The sequence below is a fragment of the Cryptomeria japonica genome, chromosome 2 (genome assembly GCF_030272615.1).
Source record: "Cryptomeria japonica chromosome 2, Sugi_1.0, whole genome shotgun sequence".
Classification (NCBI taxonomy): Eukaryota; Viridiplantae; Streptophyta; class Pinopsida; order Cupressales; family Cupressaceae; genus Cryptomeria; species Cryptomeria japonica.
In genome coordinates, this window is record NC_081406.1 from 46980553 (window position 1) to 46997870 (window position 17318).

General features: G+C 37.2%; 1 protein-coding gene across 1 annotated transcript; it reads right to left on the reverse strand.

The window, feature by feature from the left end:
- Positions 1-10731: 10731 nt before the first annotated feature.
- LOC131046203 (alpha-galactosidase) lies at positions 10732-15658 on the reverse strand. The gene is made up of 15 exons (XM_057979882.2): positions 15239-15658; positions 15041-15099; positions 14597-14653; positions 14372-14406; positions 14154-14257; positions 13974-14049; positions 13819-13877; positions 13514-13579; positions 13333-13416; positions 13160-13224; positions 12738-12820; positions 12359-12449; positions 12059-12108; positions 11814-11954; positions 10732-11103 (listed from the first exon to the last, which is right to left on the reverse strand). The coding sequence occupies exons 1-15, from the start codon at positions 15388-15390 to the stop codon at positions 11008-11010; spliced, it is 1218 nt and encodes a 405-aa protein (XP_057835865.1). The 5' UTR covers positions 15391-15658; the 3' UTR covers positions 10732-11007.
- Positions 15659-17318: the final 1660 nt, after the last annotated feature.

Below are 17318 nucleotides of genomic sequence, written 5' to 3' on the forward strand. Positions count from 1 at the left end.
ATAAAATTAAAAATAATATAATATAATACTACAATATAATAATAGTACAATAATAGAGAAATAATTAATTGATCTGGGAGAGGAGGATGGATTTGCATGTGTGTGGGTGTCGTGCTAGGGCCGACATGCCCTAGCCTGTGTCCTGCGCTCTGCTTGCTTCTTTCTAGTGCAGGGGGGGTTCTTGCTTGCTGGGGGTCGATTTTTGCTTGCCCGTGGTCGGGTTTTCTGGGTTGCTGCAGGGTTTTTTGCAACCCTTTTTTGTTTCTTCTACTCTGGGTTGTCGTTGGGGTGTGTGGGGTTTTGGGGTTGGGTTTCCCGCTCCTCTTCTTTTTCTTCTTTTGGTATTTTTTTTGGATCCATGGAGAAGAGAGGATTATCCTCTTCTCAGATGGTCTCTAGAGATCTGGATATGGCGGATCCGTCTCATTTGATGGATGCATGTGGAAAGGAACACATTGGTCATTCCCAATCAGGGGCAGGCATCTCTTCTTCGAAAGAGTCTTTTCACATGAAAAAGGTGAATGGTTGTTTGGAGAGATCCCAAGATCGTCCAGTTCTAGTTATTCAACCTAAGCAAATTTTAGAGGATGTTGAATATTGGTGCAATCATGCTCTCATATGCAAATTTATCGGTCTTCGCCTCCCTATAATTGTTTTAGAGTCTTGGGCATGCCGTGTCTGGAATCCTGAAGGAGACATGGAGCTACTTATGACAGCCAATAACTATTTTCTGGTTATTTTTTCCAACCTGGCAAATAGGAACAAGGATTTTGAGGGTGGCCCTTATTTTTTCAACCAGGTGGGAATCTTTATCAAACCTTGGCATATTGGCTTTAATTCTGCTGAGGAGCTTCCCTCTCATGTGCCCATGTGGATCTGATTGTCGAGGCTTCCGTTGGAATTCTGGAGAGAAGATATTCTTCACTCAATCTCACTACTTCTTGGTAAACCTGTGGGTTCGGCTTCACAAACTCAAGATCGAAAGGCAATTTCCTACGCTCATATATGTGTAGAAGTTGATTTAAATAATCCTTTGCCAGACTCTATGGAAATCTATTTGGGGACATCTTCTTCGATCCAACAGTTGGACTATGAGACCTTACCATTTAGATGCATAGTTTGTCATGAATATGGTCATTTACAACAGAGATGTCCTAGAAATAAATCTTCTAAACTGGTTGTTTCCGATCTTCCTCACTCTATTCTGGGGGAAGGTAAGGGGAAATCTCCTATGCCTAATGGTTCTGCTGATAAAGATGGCTTCATTCCTATCAAACCTCGGAATAAAGACAAGGGAAAGAAGAGAACCTGGTTGGATAGGCAAAATGATGTCACCCTAAATAGGTTTGAGGTTATAGAGGATTTGGTCCAAGAGGAAGGAGTTCTAGTTGAAATGTCCTTGGGTGCCCAAATTCAGCATGAGGTGTTAGATGGGGATTCCAAGAAAGAGGGTCAGGACCTATCTTTGGAGAATCAATAGGATGTTCAAATGGTTATGGATTTGCCTTCCCATGTTCAAGACAATAGAGATCTTAGTGAGTCACAGGTCCTTGAAGGTGTAGTGGTCATAGCGTCTACTCCTCCTTCCACTATAGTGGCCTCGGGTTCAATGAAGAGTAACAAAGCACCCCTTGTTTTAGGCTTGCAGCAGAAGATCCTCAAAAAGGGTTCTTCAGACAAACCTTTAAGGAGTGGACAAAAAATGGACCGGGAAAAGGTTAAGCTTATTGTTGATACTTTGGTTGAATCAGGGTCTATGAAGCCCATTGATTCCCATTTCTCTCAACTACATAAATGATTGTGCTCTCATTGAATGTAAGGGGGTTGAACATTGTCCCTAGACAAAAGGTTGTTCGTAGATTAATTGACTCTAAGTCTCCTGATGTTGTTTTTATTCAGGAAACCAAGCTTTTAGTGGATGGTTTGGCCAATTGTGCTTTGGGTGTTTGGCCTCAGGGCCTTTGGCAGGGAGTGAGCTCTCATGGAAGTTCAGGGGGGGTTGCTTGCTTCTAGAACCCAAGGAAATTTTCCCCTTTGTGGTGGTTTTCTAGTAGGTCTTCCATTTCTATGGTCGCTTCTAGCTTTGAGACTGGAGAAAGATGCCTCTTCTCTAATATTTATGCTCTTATTGATCTTGTGGGTAAGTCTCATCTTTGGGCTCACATCAATCATGTTCAGGCTTAGGATCCTTTTCTCCCCTAGATTTTGGCTGGAGATTTTAATTCCATTACTAGTTTGGAGGAAAAGCGAGGTGGGTTATTCAGGCTTGATCCTTCTTCAAATTTACTCAGAGATAATATTGGTCTCTTGAATCTCATTGATGTGAAGCCAATTAATGGTGTCTTTACATGGAATAATAGGAGTGGCGTTGAGGCTATCTTTGAAAGGCTTGATAGATTTTTGGTTTCCTGCTATTGGGTGCATGATTGGTGGTCCACCAGTTCTGAAATTCTTGATTGGAGGGGTTATGATCATTGGCCTATTAAGCTTTCTATTACATCTTTTAGAACCTCCAAAAATCCCTCTTTCAAATTTCAATTGATGTGGCTTCGTGATCAATCATTGAGGGATCTTATGGTTGATTGGTGGTATGAAGGGGTGCCTACCCACGGGCGAGCTATGTACTCCTTTGGGAAGAGATTACAACATGTAAAATACACACTGAAGAGGTGGAATAAACAATATTTTGAGAACCTGCATAAACACAAGATGACAACTCAATCCAAGCTAAATGAGGTTACGCGTCAAATTAGGGATCAAGGGATGACTGTGGAGCTCAATATGGCCGATTCCCTTTCTCTAAAGGACTTAGAAGAGTGAGAGTTGCGTGAGGAGATTTTCTAGAAACAAAAGTCTCGTGTGGATTGGCTCCAAGAAGGTGAAAGAAACATTGCTTTTTTTCGTAATTTTGTTAAGGCTCAAAGGTATGATAACTCTATTACCTCTCTCATTTCTTCAGAAGGGGTTCATCTTTCATCTAAAGAAGAAATTGCTACGGAAGCTATCAATTTTTTTTCTAATTTGTTTACCAAAGAGGATCTTGAAGCTATGGTGGAAGAGAGGGCCATCTTGAACTGTATTCCTCCTCTTGTCTCTGTTGAAATGAATGATGCTCTCTTGCGCCCCATTTTATTGTATGAACTTGAGGGGGTTGTGTTTCAAATGAAAAAAGGCAAGGCTCTTGGCCCTGACGGGTTTCCTATTGAGTTTTTTCAAGAATTTTGGGAGATTATAAAGTATGATCTTTTAGATGTGGTTCAAGAATCTCATAGGAATAAACAAATGCTGAAATATATGAATTCTACCTTCTTGGCTCTCATTCCTAAGAAGGAGGGGGCTAATAGCTTGGAATAGTACAAGCCTATTGCTTTATGTAATGTTGTTTACAAGATAATCACTAAATTGATTGTTGAACGACTCAAACATCTCCTCTGCACTTTGGTTTCTAAGGAGCAAGGTGGCTTCATTGATGGAAGATAGATCCTTGATGGAGTTGTGATAGCAATGGAGGCTATTCATTCGATGGCTTCCTTTAAGGAGAAGGCTATGTTTATTAAACTTGACATGGCCAAAGCTTATGATAGTGTGGGTTGGGATTTCTTATAGAAGATCCTTTTGGTTTTTGGTTTTGGAGAAGAGTGGATGAATTGGGTTCTTAGTTGTGTGACTTCTACCTCTTTGTCAGTTCTTATTAATGGGGAACCCTTAGAATTGTTTAGCGCTTCACGGGGGCTTCAACAAGGGGACCCTTTATCTCCCTATTTATTTATTCTCATGGTTGAAGGTCTTGGCAGATTTCTCACTTCCTAGGTGAGACATGGTCTTATTCAGGGTTGGAGTTGGAGTAATGTTCTACCTCCCTACTCTCATCTTCAGTTTGTGGATGACACAGGTTTGATGGGCGGGGCCAGAATCAATAAGGCAGTGAATTTCAGGAGAGCTTTGGATATCTATTGCAAAGCCTCAGGTCAGAAAATCAATGAAGATAAATCATCCATATATTTGTTTAATACCTCTCAGCTTATTCTGAATAGGATTGTCAGGATCCTCAGATTTCAGACGGGGTTCCTTCCTTTGTTGTACCTTGGGATTCCTTTAGATTTGGGGGTTTAGCGCGGATATTTTTGGCAAGGAATTTTGGATGAATTTCGTTGTAAGGTTAATCATTGGACTTACAAGTGATTATCCTCTGCTAGAAGAATGATTCTTCTGAAGACTGTGGTGCAAGCGCTTCCCATTTATAACTGTTTTCTGCAGGCTCCCCCCTCTAGCTTTGTGAGAGAGTTCGATGCTCTTTCCCACCAATTTCTTTGGTCTGGTAGTTTTCTTTCTTCTAAGTGGAGTTTAGTTAAATGGGACTCTGTTTGTAGACCAAGACATGTTGGGGGTCTTGGCCTCAGATCTATTGCTTTGGTTAGCAAGGCCTTGGTGGCTAAGCTGTATTGGAGGTGGTGTAACAGTCAGGATCAGGATTGGGCCAAGAATTTAACCCACAAGTATCTCCCTGGTACTAATGATCATGAGGTGCCTCGTCTTAATTTAGTGGGTAGGGGCTCTTGTATCTGGGATACTCTTAAAAAAGGTGCCCAACTTATTAAAGATGGCCTTTTCTAGATTTGTAATAGAGGCTTTGAAGTTGTTTTTAGGCAGGACTCTTGGGATGGTCACCCTCCTATTTTGTTTAGTTATCAACAGCTTCAGCCTCTTTGCAAAATTTTCACTGATGTTGGATGGGTTAAGGTGGAGAATTTTAAAATGGTTAGGCGCATTGGACAGGTTGAGGTGACTTGTTGGAAGGATCCTCTTGAATGGCCCTTGGATGGTTCGGATGAGGATTGTGTGGTGTTGGTTAATATCTTGGAGGGTAGGTTATGCAGTTCCCTCAAGGAGAGAGATATTTTGGTTTGGGGTCCTAATCCAAAAGGCAAGTTTTCTGTTGCTGAAGGTTATGCTCAGCTTGATAGGCAATTGCATGGCCTGACGAATGTTCCCTGGTGGAAAAAGGTTTGGAATAGCTTCTCTTGGCTGAAATGTAATTTCTTCTTATGGCTGGTTGCTCAGAGGAAATGCCTCACGTGGGAGAATCTTCGCAAGGGAGGATTACAGGGACCATCTATTTGTTATCTTTGTATGCATAATGAGGAAGACTGCTCCCACTTGTTTTTTCTATGCCCTTTCTCTAGGGAGATTTGGCACAAGTGGTGGGAGGCTTGGCAACATGCTTGTTTTCATGCCACCTCCTTAATTGAATTTTGGGATAGCTTGGGCAGACCCCCAGCAAAGACCTCTTTTCTTCAAGTGGCCTGGGCTATTGGGCCAACCCTTATTATGTGGAATTTGTGGCTGGAAAGGAATCGGGGGGTCTTTTGTGATTCACATATAGGGAGTTCTCAGTTGTGGCAAAAGATAGTTAATAGGCTTCAAGAGACAATCTTGGCTAAGTGTAATTTGTCTAAAAATGTTGATCCGGGTGATTATGCTATTGTAAGGAATTTGCAATTGGAAAACATTAAAATGGATTGTGTTGCTGGAAATAGATCTCAACATGCAAAGCAGCAGATAAGTAGAGATGGAAGGTGGATTCCCCTCCTGTGGGAATCTTAAAAATTAATACAGATGGTTGTTCCCATGGGAATCCTGGACATGCAGGTATTGGAGGTAGAGGTAGAGGTGATGATGGTTGTGCAATTTTTTTCTTCTCTATTTATATTGGCCAGCACTCTAACAATCTTATAGAGGCCCTAGCTATTAAGATTGTTGTTGAGCGAGGTTGTTCTTTAGGATGGAGGAAGATTATTTGTGAGTCGGATTCTCAGATTGTTGTGGGCATGTTGAACAAACAAAATTTGAATGATGTGAGTTGGCAATTAGCTTCTGTGGTCAGACAGATTTTACAATTGTGTAATACATTGGAATTTATCTCCTTTTGTCATATTCCCAGGGAGTGGAATAGAGTGGCTGATTGTTTGGCCAAGTGGGCCTCAAAGCATGTTGATGGTTGGGATTTTAGTGGAAGGGATGGTCTACCTCCTGATTAGCTTGAAACTTTAGACAGGTTAATGCTAGAAGACAGGATGATGCAAGAGCACCCAGTGGTGTAGGATTAATTTCCCTTTTATGTTTGTTTAATTTTCATTGTCATTTTTGAGGCCCTTCGAGGATCCGGATGAGCCTGGTTTTTGGTGTAATTCCAAAGAAGTTGTGTCATCTTTCTGAGGGCTTTCCCAAAAGGTATTATCATTGGAAATCCGACAGTCGGATCTATTGCTATGGTCCCTGGACTTTGTAGTGGTGGTGTTGGTGGTTCTTTTAGGTTCCTTTTAGTTTTTGTTGTCGTCTTGGTGGGCCTAAGGCCCGTTCTTTGTAATTCTGTGATTTCTGAATAAATCTTTACCCCTTTTTTTCAAAAAAATAATAGTACAATAATAATAAAATAATATTTATCTTAATTAAAACTTATTGCTAAACATAAATGAATATTAAACCCTATTGAAAACCACCCTTGCGTTGAACCATGATAAATATTATTTAATTTTATATATTTTTAGAGAGATTTGGTTTCATAGTCTATTGTGATTTGTATCTTTTGCTTCTAGATCGAATTATGGAGGATTTTCATAACATATTGAATCACACTCCACGATCCATCATTAGAATGAGAGAGTTGTAGGAGATGTAATATTTTTTTTATTTTATATTAATCTAATGTTAAATATACAACTAGTGTTGCCATTGATGTTTGAATATTATTTTTTAATAATGGATTAATCTTGAAAATTTAAATGTCTTGATATCTCTCGACGTATTTTATATAGATCATATTTAAGATATATATGTTGGTTTCACTTATTCCCTCATCCATAATTTCTATTATTTCATTCCTAATCCCCACATGTCGTGTTTCCTATCCTAGGTCATTTCTACGACATGTGGGATTTGTCCCACATGGTGTAGATCTAACTTAAATTCCTTTTTTTTTTAATTCAAGAATTGATTGCCATCATTTGCTTATAATTATTGGGAGCCAATTTAGTACACACTTGCAAAAAAGTACATTATGTCTTAGCATTTAAATACATTCAATTGAACATAAATTTACCTCATATTTTTATTCTAAATCCTAAAGTATACAATGAGCATTTCGCAAAAATATTATGACTTAGAGCTTTAAAAGGAACAACACTTTGCATTAAAATCAAAATCTAGATCACATTGCACCATTACTTGTTGTCTACCAATATTTTTCATGTACATAGAGCCAATACAATCAAAGGGATCAACTTAGAAGAACTTGATCATTGTGATCGAGTAATCTCTCTATGGCATTTTCGCATTTCGTTGGTCCTTAATAGTCAACAAGAAGAAATATATACTGAATTAGATAATAGAAGTGAATAGTGCATGAAATTAGATAGAGATTGAAATCACATGATAAAGAATTGAACCAAAATCATAGAATGGACTCTTTGGTGTAGTTAGTGTCAAAAGACCTTATCATGTCACCCAACCTCACAACTCACATACACACAATGGCAACCAACCAAACATTTCTCACAACAAAGTTAAAATATTTTATTTATTTATGCTTACCTTAAAGATTACAACCATATTCAAATTTTACATCATATATTTTCCTTCATGGCCTTGGCCTTTCACTCTTTCTCTCTTTGTTTATACCTACACATGGCAATAACTTTCTTTCTGGACAAAACTCATCCTCACATATTATGTAGTCTCCTCAAATGACTTCCAAAAGCCATCACAATCCATGCCTCTGCCTTTTTGCATGGTCGAAAGGCCCATACACAATATTTTACTTTTCCTTTATACTCTCTCATATGACAATTCAATTGTTAGAAGTTCAACCATCTCTGCAAATAGTTCGATCAAGATCTGCCACATGCCATTCTTTATTTTTCTCCCGTAGCTTGGAATTTACATTATCTTCTCTTGCTTGTAAGGGTTTAAGGTTCGGTAAGAACCCTTACCCATTCGCCTCCGATGAAGCCCAACATTCGAGTGTTGAACATCCTTGTAACTCCCATTCCTTCTCATTTTTGATACGTGAGTACAAGTTTTTTCGAGGGTCATATGTCCTCATAAACTATTGGGGGTCGCCCATCAGCCATAGACTCTACCTCCATTGATTCTCCATTATCAGATATGAGGTTTAGTGATAACCAGATGTTGATGAGATGTATGTGGGGTTTAGGGGTTGGCAATGGCATTGATGATATGAGATACCTATTCGCCTCTACGATCATGAGAATAGACATTTTGTTGAGGACTTGATAGAGCCTAACATTCAAGTGTCGAGCATCCTTTAACTCATTTTTGATATGTGAATGTGAGTTTTTCTAAGGGTCAGATGTCCTCATAAATTATTGGGGGTCAACCATTAGCTATAAACCCTACCTCCTTCGATTCTCCATTATCAGATATGAGGTTTAGTGATAGCCTGCGGTGATGAGATACCCAACAGGGTGTAGGGATTGGCGATGGCATTGATGATATGAGATGCCAATTCACCTCTATGGTCATGAGAATAGACATTTTGTTGAGGGCTTGATGAAGCCTAACATTCAAGTGTTGAGCATCCTTTAACTCATTTTTATATGTGAATATGAATTTTTATGAGGGTTAGATGTCCTTATAAAGTATTGGGGGTCGACCAAGGGCCATAAACCCTACCTCCATTCATTCTCCATTATCAAGTAAATAAATATCTAAAAGATCAACTTCATTTTAGCATGGTTTCGAGTGAATCCCAAACATCATTCCAATTTGGTTGTCAGATATGAGGTTTAGCAATAATCCAATGTCGATGAGATACCCATCAAGGTGTAGGGGTTGATTATGACATTGATCTCCTTTTCCTCAGTTTGCATCAATGGTAGGAGTAAACTTGAAGCTCCAAAGTCCTTAATGCTTTTTGGGGTTTAAATAATTTACTTGGTTCTAGTCATCCCTTGGTGCTTAAACTCCTCCTTTAAAGATTGTTAGGCTCCTTAGCCATAATTGGAGAACCCTCCTCTTGACTTAGTCAATTATGTATGACATTTCTTCCTACACAAGATATCAAAATTTAAAAAAAAAACAAAGCAACTCAAAAATGTTTTTGGATGATACAAGATTGTCCATAAACTTGAGTGTATTGGCATGAATAAGGTATTTTACCTGTATAGTTCACTAGTAGGTCCTATTCACATGTTAGCTTTGATCCTATGGATCTTTATAAAAGCCTTGGTTGTCAATTAGATCATATGTTATCTTTTGGCATTTATTTTTTTAGTCCTAGGTCATTGAATAATTATCATATTAGTTGTCTCATTGTATAGGATCAAGACACATCTCAAAATATTGTCTAATCCTACTTAGCACCCTTGCCTTTATAAGTGAGGCATCATATGTACATTTTGTGATGTAATATCCAATTCAATCTAATCCATTGTATCTGCAATCAAGCAATATTTTTCTCTTGCTTCTCACTTGTGGAAAGCATATTTTAATTTTGTAGGTTATCCTCGAGGATTGAGTTCATTAGTGAATTTAACATTGATCTCCAAGCCCCTTCTCAAATCTGGGAGATAATCATGCTTGAGCTTTTGCTAGATGCTCTTGGGTGCAAATTTGACCTTACCATTAGGGGTTTTTTTTCATAGCTTTATATTGCAAGTTCATTTTGGAGCATGTTGGTGAAAATCTAAACTCACAAGAAGTCATATCTAACTTTTAGTTCACTCAATTTAGCCATTATATAATATTGTTGCAAACTAGGGTTTGAAGCTCATATTTGATTTTTATGAATTTGATATTTGACAAATTTTTATTCTGTTAGGAGGGTCATCACTATAGATAAAATTTGACCATTTTAAAAAAAAATCATAACTTTTTATCAAGAAGCCATTTTTTTATAATTTTTGTGATTCTTGCATTGTTGAAAAGGGTATCGAGGAGTCCTATCAAGCCATCTATGTACTTTTTCCAAATCATCTATAGGTGTACTTTATTCAATTGTTTTCATATTTATTTTATGAATGATTCTTTGAACATGCTAGCACTTAGAAATGTGTTGTTTTGATCATATCGATTCATTTAAGCCCCATTTCATGTATTGGTCTCTAATTTAATCAATTAAAGAGTGTGTCAATATTATAATAAGAGGTTATGTAACTTATCCTTCTATAACCATTTTAACTAAGAATAATTATGAGTCTTACAAAGAAGGCATCTTGATACATTAAAGAGAGCTCAATCTTTTGTCTCATCTTTATGGCCTCGTCTCTAAGCTAGAAACAAAATGGAAAAAATTAGTTGTAATAAAATGATCATATCATAGCATCGATTGGAACACGCGTAAATATAAGCATCTTCTAAGAGACACACAATCATATATGAAAAAATAAATGCTCACACATAATTTGGACAATTTTTTTTATTAGACAAAAACATTATTTTTTATTTTTATTAACTTTATCCTCCAAACCAAGCCCCCACAAAATAACATTTATCAAAGAGGATATGAGCCAATTGTAATGTTACTAGATTTGTTTTTAGTTTGTGGCCTTCCTTGTAGAGAATATCTAATGATAATTAGCAATAGCAACTAGAGAACATTCAACACCTTGGAAAATATAATTGAGTTTTATCGTGGGGTCCCATGCATAAAGTGGTCGTCACCAATACACATTATAATGCACTAATTTAAAAAGAAAAACAAAAGACAGGAAATTTCATTGTAACACTTCATCTCATTGCTTTTCATGCATTTTATTATAAATGCAATGATCATGAAAATGTTTGTACATAATTCATAAGCTTTTCAACCTTAAGCCAGAGGATCAAATAGATCCAAAGAATGCCAAACAACTTTATTCCAATAATGATATTATTTGCCAGGGGAATCTCACATATTTTCCCAAAATGAACCAACCGTTATGAACAATCAAGATGAACCTACCAGTTATGGGTTCAACTTGTATTGGGAAAAATCTCATTAGTAATGATTTACTGATGAATTTTTGTTAAAATATACATTTTAACAGCATGTGGTTTCACTGATGCTGTCAGCTTGCCTTTGTGGGTCCCTGCCTCAGTTCTATGCTGCAAAATCAACATCAATGCCATGATCCATCAATACTTTCAAATGCCTTTTAGCATTCATATATAAAAAACTATTAATTTCATAGTTCCAGAGTTTTATGACCGGAGGGGGATGTGGGGAAAGGTTTCAAGGATTGAGGGTTAAGAGCTTAAATTTGGGGATGGTGAGGGGATGGTAGATGGACAACAATGAAGCGGTGGTGGGGTGGTGCTAATATAAAAATAGAGGTGAATTGAATTCTTTATCAAGACCTTCCATCTTCATTCTAGTAGCTATCTACCCGGCTATTTATCATGAAGTGTTCATTCAAAACTTGAGTGGGAAGTGCATGAATTCTGGCTACCCCTCTATATAGACTTAGATAAAGGCAAAATCTACAATATAACATTTCTGTAGGTGCCTATGAAAATCCAAATAATTTTCATGAAATTAAAGTTTACAATCAGTATGTAATGACATGTTCCATATAGCAAGGTACCTGACAGCATTCCAGCAGAGGTGGTGGAAGTCACAGAAATGGTGATACCGTGAAAGGACATTTTCCTAAAGTACCTAAGCCTCAAAAAAGTCTTCCTACAAGGGACGCTGATTTTGAGGTGGGGGACGTATCCACATGGAATATTGCTTTAAAGGTCCTTTCAATCATTATTGGTCTATGGGTTTCAAAGATGATGAACAATTTTGATGTGACTCTAGAGTACTATATTACCTTCCATAAGTTCCTGACTTTAACTTCTTCTTCGGGGTCGAGACCAATCTTCTCCCATAAGGCTGTGATCATAGCTCTTGTCTCACTTCTGTTCCATAGGATTACAGCCACACGATTGTCGGATAAAGGCCCTGCCCACACCTGCATGAGCCATTTGATAATGCTTCAAGGTACAATATATATAAATGGCATATACTGTGAAAGAGTGTTACAAGAATCAAACAATCTGCGATGAACATGAATACCTCAAGCTGTTTATATTTGGTCACTTTTTTCCCTTGTACTCCCAATGGGTCTGCAGAGAATTTGAAGACAGGGGATTAGGAGTCAGTTCTCATCTTCTTTCTTTGGTCTGAAAAGTGGTAATTGATATATTTTATTGTGGTGAACCTTAGTGAGAGAATGTAGGATTACGAATGCTTCATAAAAATCAAAACCGATTCCAACCCATTTACTCCAGTGAGCCTTTAAGCACTTTGATTAGAAAATAGACCAAGACCTAGATGCACACCATTCTAGCGGGCCTACTTTAAAAAGAATCTTACCTTGATTGACTGCGATCACCTCTGCATTGCCAAGAATGTCTCTTGTCCCTGAACTCATAGATCTCACATCACATCCAATCAGCAATGGTGCCTGCAATCATGATTAAGAGGAAACAGCATTTCAATTTGTTAATCATCCTCATTCAGTATATACTTGACAACACTTGTTTTTCTCATAATAGTAGTGTTCCCATTGAAAAATTCCTAATGAAACAGAAATGTATTTTGGGTTAGGGTTCAATGCTTCAGTGTGGATAACATTGTTTCCCGAGCTTTCTTCAGCTATACCATAACAAACTCCCTATTTCCCGGACAAGATTTGATAAAATAAATATGAGCATCCACAAACTTTCGGATTGAAGGATAAAATAAGCGTTACCTTCATTAGGGCCCAGAGACTGAAATGTGAACGGTATTCTTCTCTGCTCACGTTACCATTTCCTACCTCCAACATGTCAGGATCTGATCCACAAATGCATAATGAGTACGATTGGTTCCATGGCATAGGGTCAGGATTATGTAGCAGAGCATAAAGGCTAAAAAATGGGTGATTGATTCTTTGTTATAAAGTCGTTTATGTCTAAACCATAGACATTTTCAAACCCAAACAGCGACTATCTGTATTTGAACCTTGAGTAGGCTAAGATGGATGCTTACAGAAATTAGGTCTGAACTTGCTAGTGATAATTTTAGTTTTAGGCCAGTATAAAAAAACCAATTATGTTCCCTGTTATGATTTCAGTAAAATTCAAGTAATGTGAAATATTAATTGCCTTTCTCTTTAATCGGGAAGGTCCTCACCATTCCATCCTCCTGGTCCTGCATAGTCTGCCCATCTGTTGTTCAGATCTGCTCGAGAAGATATGCTGCACCAAATGAACCATTTAAGCATCTATGTTCTGAACAATTAGTCTACCATAAGGGTTATTGTAAAGCACCATAGCAATCCATGAATTTGGGATTGAGCTTTTCACCTATCCCAAGTGTTGTTAATGTCTTTTGTTGTCCTCCAGCTATTTCCAACTTTCCCGCCCCATGTAGCAGGTTGGTCTACTCCCCTGCAAGAACATAATGTCAATTAGCAGCATGACATTTACAGGAAGATTTAGATTTATATCCAGTGGCATTTCTATGCTGCAAATAGCTCAGTGTTACCATTCACACAGAGAGTAAAATATCGGACGCCCTGTTTTGAGAAGTGCATCTCTCATTATTGGGTATCTGTAATTTGATGCAAAAATAAAGTATACTTAGTTGATTGCTCCCCATAAAAGATTGAAGAACAAGTCAATCGTATCTTAAAACAACCTATACTTAGTTAATTGGTCCTCAGGAAAGATTGGAGAACAATGCATTCTTATCTTAAACACCCATGACTAACTATAACAATACTTTCGCTATTTTGACCACACATTTGGATAACCCAAGTAGATCTTGAATGATAACAAAGACAGACATACCGAGCTTCTGGCTTACTGCCATCCGTGTTGCAGTTGTCATATTTGAGATAGTCCACTTCCTATCATGAACAACAATCAATGAGGCCAATTTCGTTTGTTCAAAACTTAAATTGAAAATTTGAATTTGGGTCTGTAAGAGGATGAAGTGGATGTACCCATTCGGCAAAAGTATCTGCATCTAATTGTTCATATCCTAAGGAACCTGGTTGTGCCTTGGCACAAGTATAGTATCTGAAAAGTCAAGGAAATTCAGAGAAAAAAAGCAATGAATAAGAAAAGTGATATGATACTTCTACCCTGCAAAATTTCAGACAATAGATCTCTGGTTTCCATACCCAGCATCTGAATATATCCCCAATTTGAGACCTTTGCTGTGAACATAGTCTGCAAGCGCCTTGATGCCAGATGGGAATGTTGAAGCATTTGGAACCAATTTTCCCTGTGAAATCAGAGAGATTCAACATGTAATTAGCTGACAATCTGGCTTACACACAGAGAAAAATTGAAAACATAGAACCACAAAAAAAAAAGGCTGTTGGATGTGAAGACACACATTTTCAGCTCGCTTGAACTCCCCCCAGCAATCATCTGGTCAATCCAATATGAAGAATTCAAATCACCAAGAATACACACATTAGTAATGCAGTGACCCAAAATATTGTCGAGCCTTGATCCCAGATCTAAGCCACACAAAGGAAGACTTATAATAATGCAGAAAATTTGCTCCAGTCCAATAACACGTTATACTTGTGTGCCTGTACAAGCAGAGTAGATTTACCTATATTCACATACTCATATCCAAGATCCTTGAAGCCAGTTGAAACCAATGCATCAGCTGCAGGGACCAAGAAAACACAGTTAAAAAAAGAAGATGCTAGGATTCCCAATACTTCATTTTTATGAAACTGACAATAGACTTTGAAACAAAGCAGCAAATCTAGTGTGTTTCCAAATATTGAGCTTTTCGTTTTTATTCTATTCCTTGAGCTTTCTATCATTCTGAAGATGAATCAGAGTATGATTTGACTGTTGATGAAAAAACAAACAGAATTGAATCTGGAATAATGATGATTGCAGAATATGATTAATACAAACACAAACAAATCCAGAAACGATAGCAAGAAGCAAATCTGGCGCTCTACATTGTTTGTAATTGAGATTGAGTATCTAAACCAAGCAGCCAATCCCTGATTAGACAGAGTATTTACTATCCATTTCATACCAGTTTCCTTAATGATGTTTTCATTGATATCACATTGAAAGTGGTTCCAACTATTCCATCTGCAACACCCACCAACAGAAAACAAAAAGAGACAAAACAAGTCACATCACCACAGTACTTAAAACTCCATTGATCAAACAAGATCTCAAAATCCACATCAACTGAACAAGACACAAAAGAACATGCAATCTGACTGACCCCATTGGAGGGGTCATACCCAGTCCATTCTGCAACAAACTCCTTGAGGACCTCTCACTCAGAGCTGAATCTCCTCCATTGCAGACAACACCAGAGAAGCCCAGAGCCAGCAACAAGAAAATAACTACCGATTCACAACACACACAAGCCATTGTTTAGGCCAACAAAGCTTGGTAGTACACCCACTTCTGAGCCTTTATACACTGACAAGTCACAAAACGTGCTCTTGAGATTTTATCTCAAATGCCACATCAGGCATTTCATCTTCTCTACACCAAACTTAGAAATTTCGCTATGCCCCAAATTCCAACCACAGGAGGCAATCTTTCCAGCTATTTCCACAAACACGTTTGACTGTAAGACACGTAACACTCTCTGTAGTCCATTTGGCCCATTGGACCACCCCAAGAAAACACTAGAGCAATTGCCAGATTGATTTTCACTTTTGTCTGTATACTTGTTTTGTGGGCCCTGTAAAACATTTTCATTTTCCGGTGTTAATTTCCTTTACCGACTTTTAACGCGGTGCAAGTGGAGTTTTAAGGGCAATTGATATAGGAGTCTTGAAAATTGTGATTTATCTTGTGGGAATTATGAGTTAATCCTATCGAGTGGCATTTTACACGTTATTGGTCGTTATCAGTACGATTACGGCTCATTTAACGAGACGTTGAGGAAATTTCTTTTTTTTTTTTACTTTTTGAATTTGTTTTACTATAAATAGAGGTAGGTAACGCAATTTCTTAGGTCCGCTGTAAAAATTCCCGCTTAGTTAAAAAGAATGTTTCGTTTTTTTTCAATAAAGCAAAAAGTTGCAAATAAGGAAAGTAAAATTCCCTTCCAAAATTTTATTTTATTTTCTTTTAAAAGCAAAAAGATTACAAATAAGGAAAGTAAAATTCCAAAAAAATAAAAATTATTTGTTATGGAAAAGTAAACTTTTACTTTCCTTAAAGTTAATCTAGATTAATTAAAAGAAATATTTATAATTTTTATATGAATAATTTAAATTAATAAAAAAAAAAGAAAAGTTGATGATCTAGACTTAGAAGTTGATGATTTAGGTATACTAGTTATGATACCAACCAATGTAGACTTGAAAGATGATGACCTTACTACAGTAATAATGATATCAACAACTCCAGATTTGAAAGATTATTGACCTAGTATTCTAGTAATGATACCAAGGAAGGTAGACTTGGAAATTGATGATCTATGTATATTAGTTATAATTTTTCATTTGAAAATGTCTTTGTTCTTTGTTCTTGCTATACTTATTAATATATGTCCAATGAAAGATTTTATGTAGGGAGTGTAGTTGAGTGGGTTGACCTCGGTGTACTAACTTTATGATACCAATAAATGTAGACTTGGAAATTGATGGTCTAGGCATATTAGTCATGATATTGCATTTGAAAGTGTCTTTGTTCTTGCTATAGTTATCAATATATGAGTAATGAAATATTATATGTAGGGGAAATGTAGTTGAGTAGGTGGTACTCATTTATCTTGGTATTGAGCATCTAATTCAAGATGTGCTTGGTCTCTTAAATAGAGCAATGGGTACGAGATCACATGCATGATGAATAGTGAAGACAAAGAAAAAAAAACAAGGGGAATAACATAAAGATTCAAAGCAATATGAAACCTTTTTAGCTTGTTTATTCCTTTCTTCTCCTATTGAACTAGAAGAAAAGTTGCACCCAACGCTCTCTTGATTTGCTCCTTTGATGAATAGAATGTAGTTGTTTATAAAACAAACAATATGGTGATATGACGGAGATGATTCAAGAGAAAATTGGACAACATAACAATAGCATAAGATTATATATGCAAATGGGATGAGGGCCTCTCATTTGTAGAATTTTCAAGAGGAAAATCAAGGGCTTAGATAGATTGGTTGATGGATGACTTGGATTAATTTAGGGATTAGCGTTTAGATCAAAAGTTGTAGTCATGTGATAAGTGTCACGTGAGGGATATTGGCTAGATTTAAGATTTTATTAGGGCAACACTAGGGCATATCCTTATGTGAATGATTGAGATTTGGAAACGTAGTATGAAATGAATGGATGAGATG

Excerpts from the sequence above, each read along its gene's own strand:
- LOC131046203 (XM_057979882.2), bottom strand. The coding sequence starts at position 15,390 with ATGGCTTGTGTGTGTTGTGAATCGGTAGTTATTTTCTTGTTGCTGGCT. Across the intron at positions 14,654-15,040 it reads AAACATCATTAAGGAAACTG|CTGATGCATTGGTTTCAACT; the intron begins GTATGAAATGGA and ends TGGTCCCTGCAG. Across the intron at positions 13,878-13,973 it reads CAGATACTTTTGCCGAATGG|GAAGTGGACTATCTCAAATA; the intron begins GTACATCCACTT and ends TGTTCATGATAG.